At 38.4% G+C, this 16,265-nt stretch overlaps 1 protein-coding gene across 1 annotated transcript in view; it reads right to left on the minus strand.

Annotated features, from left to right (window-relative positions):
• The window catches only part of usp43a (ubiquitin specific peptidase 43a), a 170,584-nt gene that overhangs the window by 104,489 nt on the left and 49,830 nt on the right, over window positions 1–16,265 (minus strand). Inside the window, exon 3 of the mRNA XM_084715618.1 lies at window positions 9,753–9,862. Coding sequence (XP_084571744.1) covers window positions 9,753–9,862 — 110 coding nt within the window. The remainder of the gene's footprint in view (window positions 1–9,752; window positions 9,863–16,265) is intronic.

The raw sequence follows: 16,265 nt of genomic DNA on the forward strand, positions 1-16,265 counted from the left end.
TCTGGACAGATATCAGTTGGCTTTGTTGCAGAAGTAGCTTTTACAAGGTTGTTGCTTTGTTGTGCATTAATTGTTCATGGATCTTGTTTCAACTTTTCAGGGGGTTAAAAAAAAAAGGGATTTGTTCACTTTCATGTAGCTTTCACTTGATTTTGTTCCAATAGCTCTATTAATCAGAGAAACTGGATTTTCTATCTGACAGCATTTATTATACAAACCGCATATTATCCCAAACGCTGTCACATCAAATCTGCATCCAAATAAAAGCTAGTGTAACAGGAAAACAGTAACCATCCTCAACTATCTTGTTTGTTCAGACGGAGATAGAGGCTGGGGCTTTCCGCGTGTCTCCCAGGCCATTAAAAATAGATGCCACAAACTGAGAGTGACAAACAGAGGAGGGAGGGAGGCTTTGACAAAGACTCATTTAAACGTCGCGGCACAACGGAGTGACTTGAGCACCGACTCCCACATTGGCAGCCCAAACCACAAGACAGCCCCGGCTCTAATCGCAAACATTTATTCAGATCAGACGACTCCGCCGTATGCCTCTGAGGACCATCTCTGTGAGATATAAAAAGAATCAGGAAGGAAGAAGAGGGAAGAAAGAGAGATCAGCCCAGTGATATAGGCAGAGAGAGAAGGGAAGGCCAGAGAGAGACACGCACACAGATAGACATGGAGACAGACGAAGATGCAGCCAGAAACAAAGAAACAGAAATAAGACACTGTGGGATCATGGGGGAGTGATTGCTCCTTTGTTAGTCTGCATTTAGAGGCAAACTGACTCCAATTCCCCAGTGATTACACAAACGAAAGAGGAGGGGAAGAAGAAAAGGAAAAGAGTGAAAAAGGAGAGATGAAGGGAGGAAGATTCAGCAGAGTGAAACTAGCTCAGACTGAAACCAACTAATGAGACAAGAATACAAATGGGTACAAAGCATATTTACACTGAAGAAGGCCTGATGAAACCAAAGTAGAAAACAAACTCACGACTACCCGGGTATCTTTGTATATTATTCATTAAATCAGAGTGAGACACCAGGGAGAATACTGCCTCAGAGTTTGGAAAAAATCAACATTCGGTGGTTTTTCAGTTAGAGCATAACTTGAGCATGTGACATGTTTCGTAGTAGAGTAGCCAGTGTTTCATTAAAGGGCTAGTTTGGAGTTGTATGAGGTACTTGAGGTCCTACAGTAGATGCTGTCACGCACACAGTTTGGAGAACCAACAGCAGTAGCAATGTAGGAAGCTCAGTAATGTCCTGTTGTGGACAGGGTCAGCAGCAAAACTTATTTTAGCCACCTAAAATCAATATCAGTTTAACTTTAGACTGCTTTTATCTCTTGCCATCAGACAGCCTTTTCCAATGGGAAACCACCATTATATAAGCGGGACCTTGTTGAATCTGAAGTAACCCCACAGATGTCACACAATAACACAAGCTAACAGACAGAGGCAGTGGTAAACAGCCAGCTCTCGTGTTCTGTGAGGCAAAATGACTGTTTTTGCCAAAGGAGTCTGATTGCTTTGGAGAGAGCAATATTTGGCATATATGGTAAAACAGACAAATCCTACTGATGCTACCTTTAGATAAATATTGTGCTAAAACCCATTTTGCTGCTCACCCCACTACTACTGTAGGTCATACACTGACTATGGAAGAGGACCTCATGCCTCAATTCAAAAAACCTGAACTATTTTTTTAAGGTCTTTTAGTGAGAAACTGTTAAATAACACATTTTTTATTTGTTGTATTTCCAAAACAGGAGGAAAATAAAGGAGGAGAGTTTGTTGAGTGATTAATCTATTCTTGAAGTTATCAAGTAATGTATATGCACAATAATGAACATCACTCACAGTGGAACACATACATTAGGAACAACAAGCTAATATCATAACTTTTTAAAAATGATAAAGGACACATCAGTAAGGGTGTCCCAATCCGATATTGATGTCAGATATCGGTCCGATATCAGCCAAAAAAACGAGTATCGGATTTTATCGGACTGCATCTAAACTCTCCAATATAAGCGCTCCGATAAGCAGTCTATTTTCCGCTCCAGCACTTCTATCCATAGGTGATCTTGTTGCTGACTATTGTTCTCTGTTTGAGTAACATCACTTGATCAAGCCTTTTCTAACATTCCACACTACAAAATAAGTAATAAAAGTATGTATGATTTGTGCTGATATCGTATCGGATCGATATCGGCCAATACTCAAGGCTGCAATATTGGTATCGTATTGGAAGTGAAAAAGTTGTATCGGGACATCCCTACTAAATACACTTTTAAAACTGAGGAGGATAAACAGTATTAAGTAGAAATGCATGATTAAAGGTATCACAAAATTATAAATAATAACATTTAGAGTGTGCACATAATAGAGATAGTAAAGCAACGCATTTCAATTCCTCAAATATGATAATATGATAATTTGCTCCCTTTCTTTGATTGATATCACTGCAAACTAACTATTTTGCATTCTAGATGTTGCTTTGACAAAACAAGCAATTTAAACCTGTCACCACATAATTGTGACATTAATTTCTGACTTTTTTATGAGCAATTAAGTGATTACTTTAAATGTCAATGAGTAAGATTTATGAGCATTTATTGGCTTAATATAACAGAAATTGTATATATTATTTTTAAGTATGTTGCCATTACTTTATAATTATCTAAAAATAAGAATTGTTTTGGTTACTTTAAAATGAACCCTTCATATATACAGAGGGAGCAGGTCCTCTCTCACAAAGGCCTCTATGTTGTGCCACCATGTTTCTACAGCAGCCCAGAACACACAAAGCAAACACTGGCTCTAGATATGACCTTATGGCCGTCGTTATTAATCGTTTTATGGCCACCATAAGTTCTCCTACCCACTTGGAACATGAGAATGAGACGAGGTGTTAGCAATCTGCAAGCTCACTGCCAGATGCTATTAAATCTTACACACTAGGCCTTTAAAAAATAGTTGAAAATAAAAAATAATCATTAGTTACAGCCCTATACAAGACTATATATGTATTCACTAATTGACATGAACTGTGAGTGCCATCAGCAATGTCTTAACAGAAATGTGAAATCATCAGCATATCTGCTCTTTAAACCATCTCATCCAGCGACACACACCCACACAGCCACGCTGAAGAGGCAGGCACCCTAAAGTGAAAAATCACATATTCTGCTCCTCTCTTCGTCTCTCTCTCTATATTTATACACGTCTTACTCAAACCCCCTCAGGTGAATCCCACAGTCCCACATTTAGAGGTTTGCAGCTACATGATAAGCTTGTTAGCTGGGACGTTACAACTGGTAATGACTCACAGATACACCAGAGGAAAACAGCTGCAGTTCTCAGGAGTTACTGCACTCAGAAACTTCTACTTAAAGGTGAGGCGTGAATCAGAGGAGTAATTACTCAGTGTGTGTGTGTATTTGTTGTTGTGGGAACATAAATCTGTGTACACACTCAGATTGTAGGGTCCCCATAATGTAAATGATTAAATTTTAAAGGTGATGTTTTAGGGTATGATTAGGTTTAGGTTATGGTTCGGATAAATGGAATGTAAGTGAATGTAATGTCCTCTGAAATGATGGAAACACCAGTGTGTGTGTGTGTGTGTGTGTGTGTGTGTGTGTGTGTGTGTGTGTGTGTGTGTGTGTGTGTGTGTTCCACTTTTTGTAATAGCAGTTTTTCGGCACATGTAGGCGAGGACAAATTAGACACTAAAGTATTTTTCCACTCTATTTTATTCTACTCTATTCTATTCTGTCCTTCAATTCTTGCTTCAATGTTTCATAGACAAAGGGGCGGGTATCACTTAAAAAAATTATGATACCAGTCTCAATACCAATACCCTTAAAATAATATTGATACCAACAGAGTACTTAATTCAAGCTGGAAGCTGTTAGCTGAAATTGAAATACACTTGTGGTGACTGACTGTGAGGAAAACTATACAAACAGTCTGTTATTTTTAGATCTGGGTTCAAAAGTTTCAATACTGCTTGGTACTGTTTTATTTTGGTCAATACCTGAAAGGTATTGGATACTGGTGCTCTGCGTGTACTATAACAAGACATTATTATAATACCTTGATACCTTGACATAATATATAGAATTAGTGGAATTAGTTTTGGAGCTTTATGTACAGCAAATGCAAATACAATCCAGTCACATTCCTGTTAAATTCCAGCAGACTGCAGTAGCACACACTCTCTCAGGTCAACTGGCTGCTGACAAGACTTAAAAAAAGATTATGACGGCTGACATTGTATCAGAAAAGAAAACTATTTTGGCAGTTTTGTTTCAGAAGAAATGCGTTAACCAGTGGATGTGACAGTCAGTGAGCCTGAGTGGAGGATGTCCAGACTGGAGACTGGCACAGGAACAAAATGTTCTCTCCAGTTCATACAGTCCTATCTTATTGCCCCCCTCTACTTCAGAGGCATTTTATTGCTAAAGCGTCCCTGTCCTGAGTAGTTATTATTAAGGGACTTTCAAAACTTTGACTTTGAAAAGTTTTCAGTCACAGTAAAAACACAGCTAGTGTACTGTAAGTGTGTGCATGTTTGTTAGTAATATGATCACCATACATCAGCACAGTTTGATTCCAGCGTTGCTACCAGCCTCAGCAAATGTCCCAGAGCATTGTTACTCTAATCAGCTAATGAATTGGCAGCTAATCTGATAATGTCATATAAACACTCGGGTGTGTGTGTGCGCTTGTGTGAATGCAGTGAGACAGACTTAGGAAGAGACTGAAGAGGAGACAGAGAAAAAGAGACTGAGCTTTCAACGAACATCTTCACCTCTCAGAGTGCCTCTTCTACAACTGTGAAAAGATTCAGTGCAACACATTTTAAATTAGGCTGAGGGCATCATGGGAGACGCGGCTCTGCATGGGGACAGCCCGACTCTAAGCGTTCAATCCATCATCCACTAGTGAGGGAATGGGATAATCCTACGATTGAATGGCTGGTTAACCTCGCAGTATAGTGGTCAATACAGTACAAGTGTCAAGGGTTGACCTCTTTATTGATTGGCTCGCACACTAATCTGCTATGTGCGTTGAACCAAACATGACGGGACTACTGTCCGGGGAGACTGTCATTCTGCCCCTGTATTCAGACTGTGAGCGATGTGATCACTTCTCACCCACAGCCATTTTCATAAATTTCACAGTTCATTTTTACAGTGTAAGGTGATTTATATCTGGATTTAACATTTTGGACTAGCAAAACATTCACTTTGTTTATGGGTTATTCATGCTTGTTTAAAAATGTCACTTATGTTTTAGTTCAAGCGTGATAAATTTGCAGCCTGCTTGAAACTAGGAATGGAAATGTACAGCCATTCAAACAGGGAAGAGAAGGACAGTGAGAAAGTGAGAAAGTGAAATGAATCTGAAACATAATTTGGTCCTAATTTCAGAAACAGTGGGGGTGACTTCACCAGAGCAGACTGGTGATGAGGGCAAATGTGAACTCCAACCTGAGTTAAGTGCTGACTGTGAATGGGGGCCAAAATTGGCTCACCAAAAGGCCATTAATTTCCCACGGAGCTGAGCACCCAGGGAAATCGACAAGCTGGTGAAATCTGTCAACTGCTGTCAACAACTGATCAGTTCATCCAATGCCTTCAATAACTGAATAATTGAATGACTCTATTACAATTCAGAAACAATAGTTCCACCTTAAAACTGGAAAATGGATAAGATATCAGTCACAGCTGCCCTAAACTTTACAATAAATATCTGAAAATGATTTGCTCTGAGGTCACTAATATCAGTTTTTGCATTTACATTTAAACATTTTACATTTAATAACATTTGTTACTATCCTTCTCTTTTTTTTGTCAAGCGTCTTTGAGTATCCTGAAAAGTGCTATATAAGTATAATGAATTATTAATTATTATTTATTATTAAAGACAATTAATGCTTGGTAGCGTTAATGTTAATGGATCATGTTAACAACATTCATACATAACTTGCTTTACATAGGACTAATGTTTTTAATGTATTGTCTCTGTTCAAATAAAGACACAAACAATATCAGTCTCATGTTTTTAGGGCTGTGCATCTTCACTGATCTCACAATTCAATTCGATTACGATTATCCTGTCAATGATTCGATTCAATTCGATTTCACGATGCATCGCGATGCATCATGATGCATTGCATCCTCAATTTTCTATATTACTGCACATGGCTACTTTTTCATCAATTACTATCAGCAGTCAGATAAATATGAAAGTGCTTCAGAAATCAGTAGCATAAAAGTCTTAACAACAAACAATAAATTGTATAGGTCTAGCTAACTATTTATCAATATTTTATTCACAGCACTAACCTTGAAGTTGGTAACATGATGATGATGGCAAGAAGGCAGGTGACACCATGAATGGGATTTGCTTAATCACAGTTAAAACTCTGAGAAACTGTACTTTGTTTTTGATTTGATTTTTTTGCGATAAATTTAAAGCATCGGTGAACCAGACCACTCTTTGGATTTATTTTACAGAATCCACGTGGTAAAGCAACAAGAAACAGGAGAAAGGAGTTAAAGGGGAAAAACTGTCACTACAACCTGTGTCACACAATGGCTGTTATATCTATCCTGGACCAATCAGCACATGGGAAAGTCTGAGCCAACAGAGCGCGTGCACTGAGCTGGAGTTCATTACAAAAGTTTGCGTAGACAGACTCACATTCACTGTTCTTTTCCGTGTGGGAGTGGGAGACTTTGCTGTGTCTGGTTTAGATGGCAGTTTGTTCTATTACATTGCAGGAGTGAGTGGTCAGCAAGTCCTTGCCAAAAAGATGAAATGTTGCCTCTCCAAGTTATTTCAATCCAAGAACGAAGTTATCTGTACTGTCTGTCCTGATATTTTGCTCAATGTGGAAACATACAGTTCTGTCCTAACTGCTGATGACAGTGAACCTCACACTGATACACAAAAGCTAAACACAAACTTTAGTCAGGCTGAGTAACAAAGAGCTGAAACAAGTCTTATCAAGGCTAAATTCTGTCTTCAGCCAGCCTCCCCGTTATATTTTTTCTTTTTTTCTACATGAGGCTTTCTTTAAAAGTTTGTATATATTTTTCTCCCCCTCCAAGTCCCAAGTTAAACTTAAAATCATCAGATTGTCCAACATTAAAGTCTGAAATGTAATATGACCGTCATTTTCTTCAAACTTCTTCTTATCTCCTTATTTACCATCTTTTATAAAGTTTACATTGTTCAGGAGTCAAGTGAAAAGTGAAGGCAAAAGATGAAGTAAATGTATGCAGCCGAGTGTGCCAACAAGGTTACCGAAAGGTCTAGAGAGGGTCTATTAAACCACAGAACCTCTGTTTCTGACTTTCCACTGTGAATGAAGCAAAGAGAGCCAGAAGCTGAGATGAGTCCCCTGAATCCTTCGCAGGTCCGTCTGACCTACTTTCTCAAGCTACTGCTTCTTATCCGCAGGAGAGAAAATACAATCTCACCTGTACTGAGTGCCTATTCTTTTTAATACAGTCTGTTTATTCACACATAACCTCAGGACATTAGATATAATGCCCAGAGGAATCTAGCCTGCATAATGCACAATTAATAAGGAACTTAAGATAGCTTCCAAAATCTGTCTCTTGTCCTACTTTTTAACAGCCATATGTTATATGCTTTTGACAAAAATGTTTGTCATTTTTTTGTCAAATTCATTACACCAGGATAAACCAAGGTGGTCCCAAAACAAACACTCACAAGAACAGAAAACAAATAATACAAAACACAAGGAACAGCGCGTAACGCAACTACACAACAATGAGCCGCAACCTTAAGATAGACACTATCATTTAATAAAGACACAAGTTTAAAAGTTTAAGATAAGAGAATAAAACCATTTTTAAAGAAGCCATATGAAGACAGAAAATAAATATGTACAGGTGAAAGATTCTAGTCAGAATGAGCACTAAACATTTTTTGCTTGATTTCCTCAGAGCAAGGGTCTACAAACTTTTCCATCACAAGAGCCATTTTGGGCCAAAAAGAAAAAAAAAGAAATCTCTCTGGAGCCACAACTGTCTTTGCCCTGAAGACTTTTTTGGCATCTACAGAAACTCAAGAAGACAAACCACCATCAGAATTTAGAGGAAATGGCACCGAGCCATAGATGCAGGCTATGATGCACATTTTAGTTGACAAAATATTAATACTTTTTTTTTTTTAAATTTGGTGTCTAGGCTACAAATTTTACAAGTGGTAAATGCAAGAATCACTTAAACAAAAAACAGTTAAGATGACTGCAATAGATTTTTGAGTTTTGAGGCCAACTCAAACTCTTATGCTTTGAAATAAACATTGAAAAGCTTTGCCAACCTATAATCTTTAGTTGAGATAATTTACTTTTCTTCCTTAAATACACTTTAATCTTTGAGTTTTGTGAAGTCCAAATAATTGTGTTTCAACATTTGGTCACAGTGAGCTGTGAATCTGTTTTAGTACCTGAAAATTACATTTGTGATAAGACGCTTTCACTGTGTATTTAATAATATCGCATATAATTGAACACTAAAATAAGAAAAGAGTAAATAAAATAGCAAATCATTGATAAAAATAGAAAACAAAAGTGGTCCAGAACCTTGAGGCACACCTTTTTGCCGACTTAGCAAATGATTTACACCCTTGCACAGCAACACATTGCTTTATGTTATGAAGATATGAATTAAACCACAAAAGTGCATGTTGGGAAAGGCAAACAGCTTGGCGCTTATCTAAAAGAAGATAGTGATCTATTAGGTCAAAGGCTTTAGTGAGTGCAATACATATGGCTCATGTGAGATTACCACTATCAGATGCTAAGAGAACACAGTGAGTTCATTAAAAGAGAGCAGCAGTTGTGGAAAAGTTTGATAAAAAACTGAACCGTCATTCAGAGAGGACATGAAGTTTCTAAGTTGCATGTTTCTTGGTGCATTCATTGTAAATAAAGGTGGACTACATGTCTTCACTGGCGCTGTTCAATGCATTACATCTCCAAACGTATCAGAAAAATTAACACCTAATAATAATAGCACCCATAAATTAGGTAAAAATTTATTTAATGTTCCGTCCATTTCCCCTGCTAACACAGAAGGGGCAGGTTTTATGACCTACACTGCAGCCAGATAACAGGAGTCAACTGAGATTTTGATTTCACATTTCGGGAACTGTCATGTTGTCCATCTTCATTTATATCAGTGTTTCAAGTAAAATTCTCAAGAGTTTAAGTCAGGTATTAATTAGAATCCATCCAGTTTTCTTGTACTATTTAACTTCAGTCACAATAACCACAATCTCATGAAACAACATAACCATGAGCTAGAGACCTGGGGCATTCAACGGATGTATGGCTTTCCTGTATTGACATTAAGGGTATAAGGGCACAAAGGGGGTTTCTGAGAAATTTCCGCAATAGTATTTCTCACTATCCAACCACCACATCACAGCATTAATTTTTCTCTGGTGCTCCTCTGGGTTTTGGTATCTTAATGTGGTCTTTTGGATGAATTTTTATATTTTGCACCAAATCTTTGCGATGAATGGTATGAGTCCAAAAACTGTTACAGTACACCAACATGTCAGACATTAATAGAGTATGGGAATGGTCATCATATACTTCAGTCATAATTTTCTGAAGGCCAACAAATGAGGATCGATCCACCACGTTAGAAGTGAATCAAAGCTATCTGAGCATATTGCTCATGTCTCTGCTTCTCACCTGTACTGAGCCTGAAAGTGCTCCTGGACAAAACTGTGTCGGTCTCGAGACTGCTGTGTGATTGCTGAACTCGGACTAGGACTGGAAGGATCCTCTAATGAACTGGTTCCCTGCAGACAAAGTGGCGGACAAAGAGAGAGACAAGAAAGGAGAAAAATAATTACTTTGGTGGACATCAGGTGTATTACTTCAACTTTGAAGAAAATTATTTACAGGCTGATGCGTGCCGTCATCTTCTTGAGAATTATATTGAACAAGACATTTAGTTTCCTATATGATGTCCAATATATAAATTAGAACTGCAGTAGGAAAGTTTTTCTTTTACAAATGAGTTGTCATCAGTCTTAATTACAAACTGGTGCTGCATGCAAGCAGTATATCCCATTTGTGTTTAATCTGTTTGCCCAAATTAATATCAGACATCACATATAATGAAAAACTTTCTTTAGCAGGAGCCAACAAATAAGTTTAGCTTCCTCACCAAGCACAGCTGCTGTGAATAGTGGTTTTAACCAGACTTGACTGCAGATATGGACAGAATGGGGGATAACTCTAGAATAACCCAGCCCCTTGGTCCTGCAGTATTTAGAGACAATATACTGTGAATCAGCATTTTTGCTCACTAAAATGTACTTCTTCAGTAAACTATGAGAAAATGGACACATACAGATACAGTATACAGTAGATGTCAAGAGAGAGACAAATTGAGACAAAGGGAAGGGGAAATTTACACAAAAGTTGTTCTTCATTTGTTCTACAGATTGAAGCAAATCAAAGAGCAAATAATGTGCGAGCTAATTAAATGGGGAAAAGGTGATTCGCAAAAGAAAAAAGAAGTCTAAACGGTAAATGGTGGAACAGTCAACACAGATTGAAGTCACAGAAATATTTGAGATGTCAACCATCCTACGCGTCACGCTGAAGTCTAAACTAAATGGCTGTGAAACCCTGCATGCTGTGTGAGACTCAGCAGGAGGGTAGAAAGACTTCAAAGACAAATATAAGGATAAAAGAATGAAGGCGATGAATAAAAGATGGACAACTACGACCCGAGGCAACAGAGCAACTGATTGCTGAATCTTTATCTTATATTGTTGATATAAAAGCTGCCAGTGAGCACAAGGTGGTAATAACTGATTGAACACACACAAGAAGTTCAGTCCAGGTCTGCTGCCACGTGTTGTTCTGCTCTGGAGGCACGCAACATGGTGTTAGGTTTTTGTTTTTTTATGTGTTTATATTTTTATTTTTACCTACCTAACTATTGTTAATTATAGAAATTAAAGATGTAAAGGTGTGTTATTTTAATCTGTTAAGGAAAAAGCAGGAGTTTCAGTGTATTGTCTGCAGTGGGTATTGAGGTGGACCTTCCACCTCCGAGAAATCCTGCACAGTTCTTCTTTTGGCACTGGAGCAGCAGCAGAACAACAACCCTCCAGGTGGGTATAAAAATGTGCAGAGCAACAACAGTTGAGTTTGTCAGGAACCGGATTTAGACACAGACATGCACTCTGCGGAGTGATGAGCTGTTTATCCAGCACTGTGACCAGACAGAGTCCTGATAAGTGAGATCTAGGGTTTCTCTAGAGTCTGTTTTTTTGTCAATGAAGTCAGATATAATATACATTGCACCACTACTACTTGCATTATGTCTCACTAAAAGTCGCACAACTTCTCTACTGAACTCTGTGCACAAATATCTTCACTTAAATGCACGATATGTAAATTCCTGGTCTCTCTCTCTCACATTAAAACAATAAGAAAAGATGCAGTTTGATCTATTTGACTACACAGAAAAGTTTTTTCACATTACATTTAGTCACATTCGTCAGCTTCCTCTCTCACTCTCTGACGTATCCAGCGTATCCTTCGTTTTTCCCAAAACGGGATTTTTATTCGCCTGCGGGCAACAATCTCAATCGAAAATAAAAACTTAAACTAAGATTTTAAGGAAAGGGTTACAGGGAAAAGACTGAAACTTCAGAGTGTTTAGAGTTGTGGAAATGATTACCTGAAACAGATTACCAGAGATTAACCTGCTGCTACGCTACTTTGTGATGTGACACACTTCATAACTTGTTCTGTTTAGTCAAAATGAGGTTTCAGACTTAAACTTTAAGCTCAAACATTAAGCAGCAAACAGTCATAGTCCACTGAGAAACCTATGAGGTCTGGTCTCTCCACTTTCTCGGGGGAAATGAGACCCTCTGCACTGGTCTCGCATCGTGTCTTCAGAAATAATGACAATCCAACTTTGATGAAGCTTAGCTATTGTTCAAACAAAATCCAATCACTGCTGAATTCACCCTGAATAATGAGCTGCTTTTTGGCATCTTTGAAAACTCCAAGGATGGTTTATTCCACAGTATATAATGAGGTAAAATCACAAAGCCAAAAAAAGCCTGGATGACAGTTTGTTATCAAACCACCACCTCAGCCCATTTTCAGGTAAGGACTTGTCATCACTTTAATGTTTGTCTCCAGTAAGTGGATAAAAACACAATATTAAAGCTCATTATGACTGCAGAATGTAATAGTAATATCTTTATCTTTTGAATACTGTGTTTCCAAGTGAAACAACAAGACGAGATTTCCAATTAGTGCTACTGTGTCTACAGACAAACACCAGGAGTCACCACAACAGAGAGCAGAAAATACAGATCAGCTGCAACTGCTGTGTGTTTGGGAGCCGCATTTGCACATTTACACCTCAACCATCTGTTCAAGTGATAACTGCAAAAACACTGCATATCCATCTCGACACGTCCTCACGCTGTATGTAAGATGAAAGCTGAATTAAAGCAAGATAGAACAAAGTGATGCATGCGTGAACAAAATAGAGGGAGGCGCCTCTGCCTCAGAGCTAAACCTTGAGCAGCTTATCTCTGGTAATGGACAGTTTAGGCGGCCTGTGTGAGCTGCAGAGATTGGAAAAGGGATTCATCTGCACCTGGGGAGCAGGGACCAAGAGATGCAGCCGGGGCGATTTGAAATTGACTTCAATTTCCATTTTGTGTTGGTGAGCTTTCACTGTCACTCAGAGTGCAGAGAGTTGGGTGGCAGAATAAAAAAACAGAATTACCTCTAAAGTTCTTCTGAATAGTTGAGATGCAGCTTCTCAGTCTAGAGTAGACTGCATATGGTTTTGTGTTGGATTTAAAAAAAAATACTCTGGATTAAGTCACATATGTTCAAACACTGAATCAAATGACAGAAATTTCTTTGATTTCTCTCTGCATGGACTGGTGAACATGTCAGACAAAAGAAACAATAAACATGTTTTTTTAAATAACAATTATCTGTTATTCACATGTCTATATCATCTTTCATTTGTACATCACAAACCCAGCTGCAGCTGACTCTCTCTCAATTTCGCCCCCTTTTCTCCATCTCCTCTCTGGACGACAATAGAAAACAATCCCTCAGACCCTCAGAGACAGACTAGCTTACAAGCATCACCATGGAAACCCTGGCCTCGTTCCCCCCAATCAACATGTGGGAACAGGGAACTTTTTCATCACTCACAGCATGACCTAAAAATAAAGAGAAAGGCTAATCACCAGAGCCATTTATGTTTGTCTGAAGCGTTTGCCATAATGTCTCTTTGAAGTACCATGTGAGCGTCTAATGTGCATGTACAGTATGTGCACATTGTAGTGCATTTTTAAATAGATACACCAAAGATAAATTCTAATCTTTTCCGATGCAGTTCAACCATTCAAATGTGAATATTTTTTTTCTGGTTTCTTCAGTCCTCTATTACAGTAAACTGGTCATCTTTACGTAATGGCCAAAACAAGACATTTGAGGACATCGCCTAGGGCTTTGTCAAACAGATAAGGGATAATGGCACAGTGAGCAGGTCGTTATTGCAAAACAGACTCCAACAGCATGGTCTTGATTCATCCTGAAGGGGTTTATTTTGCAATTAAGATCTGCTCACTGTGCATTATCCTGCTTACTACATAGCCTCTTGCTTAAAAATCTAGAATTTTACATGATTATATAGCTCCTCCAGAGTCTATGATCAGAACAACATCATTAGCAACAGTCCATTATTCTGCTATATGGACCTTAGAATCCTGTATTTGGTGCTGTTTAATAATGATCAACATTTTTCACTATTTTCCGACCATTTATGGACCAAACAACCAATCGATTAATCGGGAAAATTAGCAACAAATTAATTAATAGTGAAAATAATCATTAGTTGCAGCCCTACATTTTACATTATTCCTTATACATTTAATTTTGCTGAGGATACAAAGTGCCAAGAAAGAAAGAAAGCCATTTATGATGAGTGCCAAAGTGAAGGAATATGAGTAAGAGACAAAGACTTTGGCTCTGATACTTCATTCTTCATGCATAATTAATCAAAAGCAGGGCTTTCCACTGAACACTTGAAAAGGCACCTTCCACCATAAGCAGGTCAACAACCTCTTAGCCAGACCTGAGAACAGACGACTTCACCGAGCAAGAATGACAGTAACATTCAGTGAAGGACAGACACAAACACATGAATATCTTCCAGAGACACATACTATATATGTTTAAGAAACACACTGTGCACAGTGCAGGTACAGACAGCTAAAACACAGGGAGAAACAGAAAAAGCACTCAGAGTATGGTGCCTCTTTATTTAGCACTCTGGGAATAACGAATACCACCACAATGTTGTTCCAGCTCTGCTATCATCTGCCAAAAATAGATGCGGGGGCCGGCCGCAGCAATAACAAGTGAATACTAATATTCAGAAGCACTAAGCTGTTCAATTGTCACACAGGGTGCAATCCAAAAAACTCTGAATGCTAAACAGATTTAGGCCATATTCAACTGCCTCCTGTTGCTTAGGGACAAAATTAATGGTGGCATCCACATGCCCCTTGGCAGTGTTACTGATTTATAAGATTTAAATATCGGCCCTGGTTTCACGGCTCTGCGTGCTCCAACTAATGTATCTGTACTTGTCTTGTTCTCTAAACTAAACACTGTGGTCTCGAACTGTGGATGAGCAGCTCTGAAAGAAAAAGTCAGCACAGGGTTTCTGTACATGCAATTTAACACCTATTTCATGCTCATACTGGCAAAAATGGTATGAAGGTTTTCGTGATGTCAGTTCACCTGTCTTTACTGCTGTTATATGACTGACGTTTATCTTCTGTCTGCTATTTTATAAAACTTTATTCACTCTTATTAAGTTTATAAATTATTTTAAAGTCATTTTAAGATATTCTAAGGACTAGAATTCCCATTACTGTGTTTCAGACTTTTCAAAACATAAAAAGGCACCCTGTAGTAGAGCAATGAGCAGACACAGGGAGGTTATAAAAAGTAGCTACTGCAGGCAGCTGAGGAAAAGAGTGAAAGAAATATTCAAGAGCTCAAATGAAAGGCTCTTTTTCTGACTTTTTTGCATAGCACTTTGCTCATGCTTTTGTGTTTAGAGACACTTTTATTTATTTTTTTACCCAGCCAGCCAGCTGTTGGTCCATTATAGTTCAAAGAATTGATCTAATATAACATCCAGGCCAAGAGCCCAGAGGACTTGTAGCAGTGGATTGTGGGATTTGGATACACATGCCTTTGAGAATAAGAACATATTATTTGTGATGAGTGCTGATAGTAACTTTGGTATACTGACCCTGTTTCTATTATTACACAGGTGCTATAAAATGAGCTAGGTTTCAGTTTTGGCAGCAAGGCCATTCAGAGCATACCGAGCAAGTTTTCTGGGTGTTTCTGGAGTGTAAAAAAGAGCTAAGGTCACTTTGAAAAGAACATTACGTCCTCCAACTCTTTTGTTCTCCCTTTCTGTTCACTCCCACTCTGAGCGATGAGAGGTCAAACAGGTACATATCACCACCATCAGCAGAGCTCGACATCATCGCATCACAGGAGCAGCAAGCCCACAAGGACTCATGGGTATTGTGTATCAGTGAGAACATTGCGCTCTTTGCACACGCTTGCGGGGAGGCTCACCGGGGCCTGTGCATAAACACGCACAAAAACACACAGACATGAGTGCACACACATAAACTTCAAGGGTGCACAGCAACAAACACTGCATTGTCACATTAGAGACAAGTCATGCTGGCATTTCAGTCAGCCTAAGTGAGCTCTGACTGCACTGGTGATGTTATAAGAAGCAACAAGACCACTTGGTACTTTAATAGTTTATAATATGTTATTATATTGTGATTATTTTGACAGATATTGCAATTGTGATATGAGTCGTGATTTTAGTGAAAACGGTCATTTCTTAATTTAGGTTTCACTGAAAAAACATAAAAATGATAACGTGATTTTCGCTGGGTTCTGTACCAAACAAGCTCATTCCCTTACGTCTGGAGAATATGATTTGTAGGTCAAAGCATCTCTGCGCAATCCACCACCATGCTTTATTTGTAATGGTATGTTATAACACATTTTTCCTTTATCAAAAAATTGCAGCTCCTGCAATTCAGGTATTGCCCTTGGCCATACTGTAATACAACATACAATAACATTTCAATT

This window comes from Lutjanus erythropterus, chromosome 3 (assembly GCF_056507025.1).
Source record: "Lutjanus erythropterus isolate fLutEry1 chromosome 3, fLutEry1.hap2, whole genome shotgun sequence".
In the NCBI taxonomy this organism is placed as follows: Eukaryota; Metazoa; Chordata; class Actinopteri; order Lutjaniformes; family Lutjanidae; genus Lutjanus; species Lutjanus erythropterus.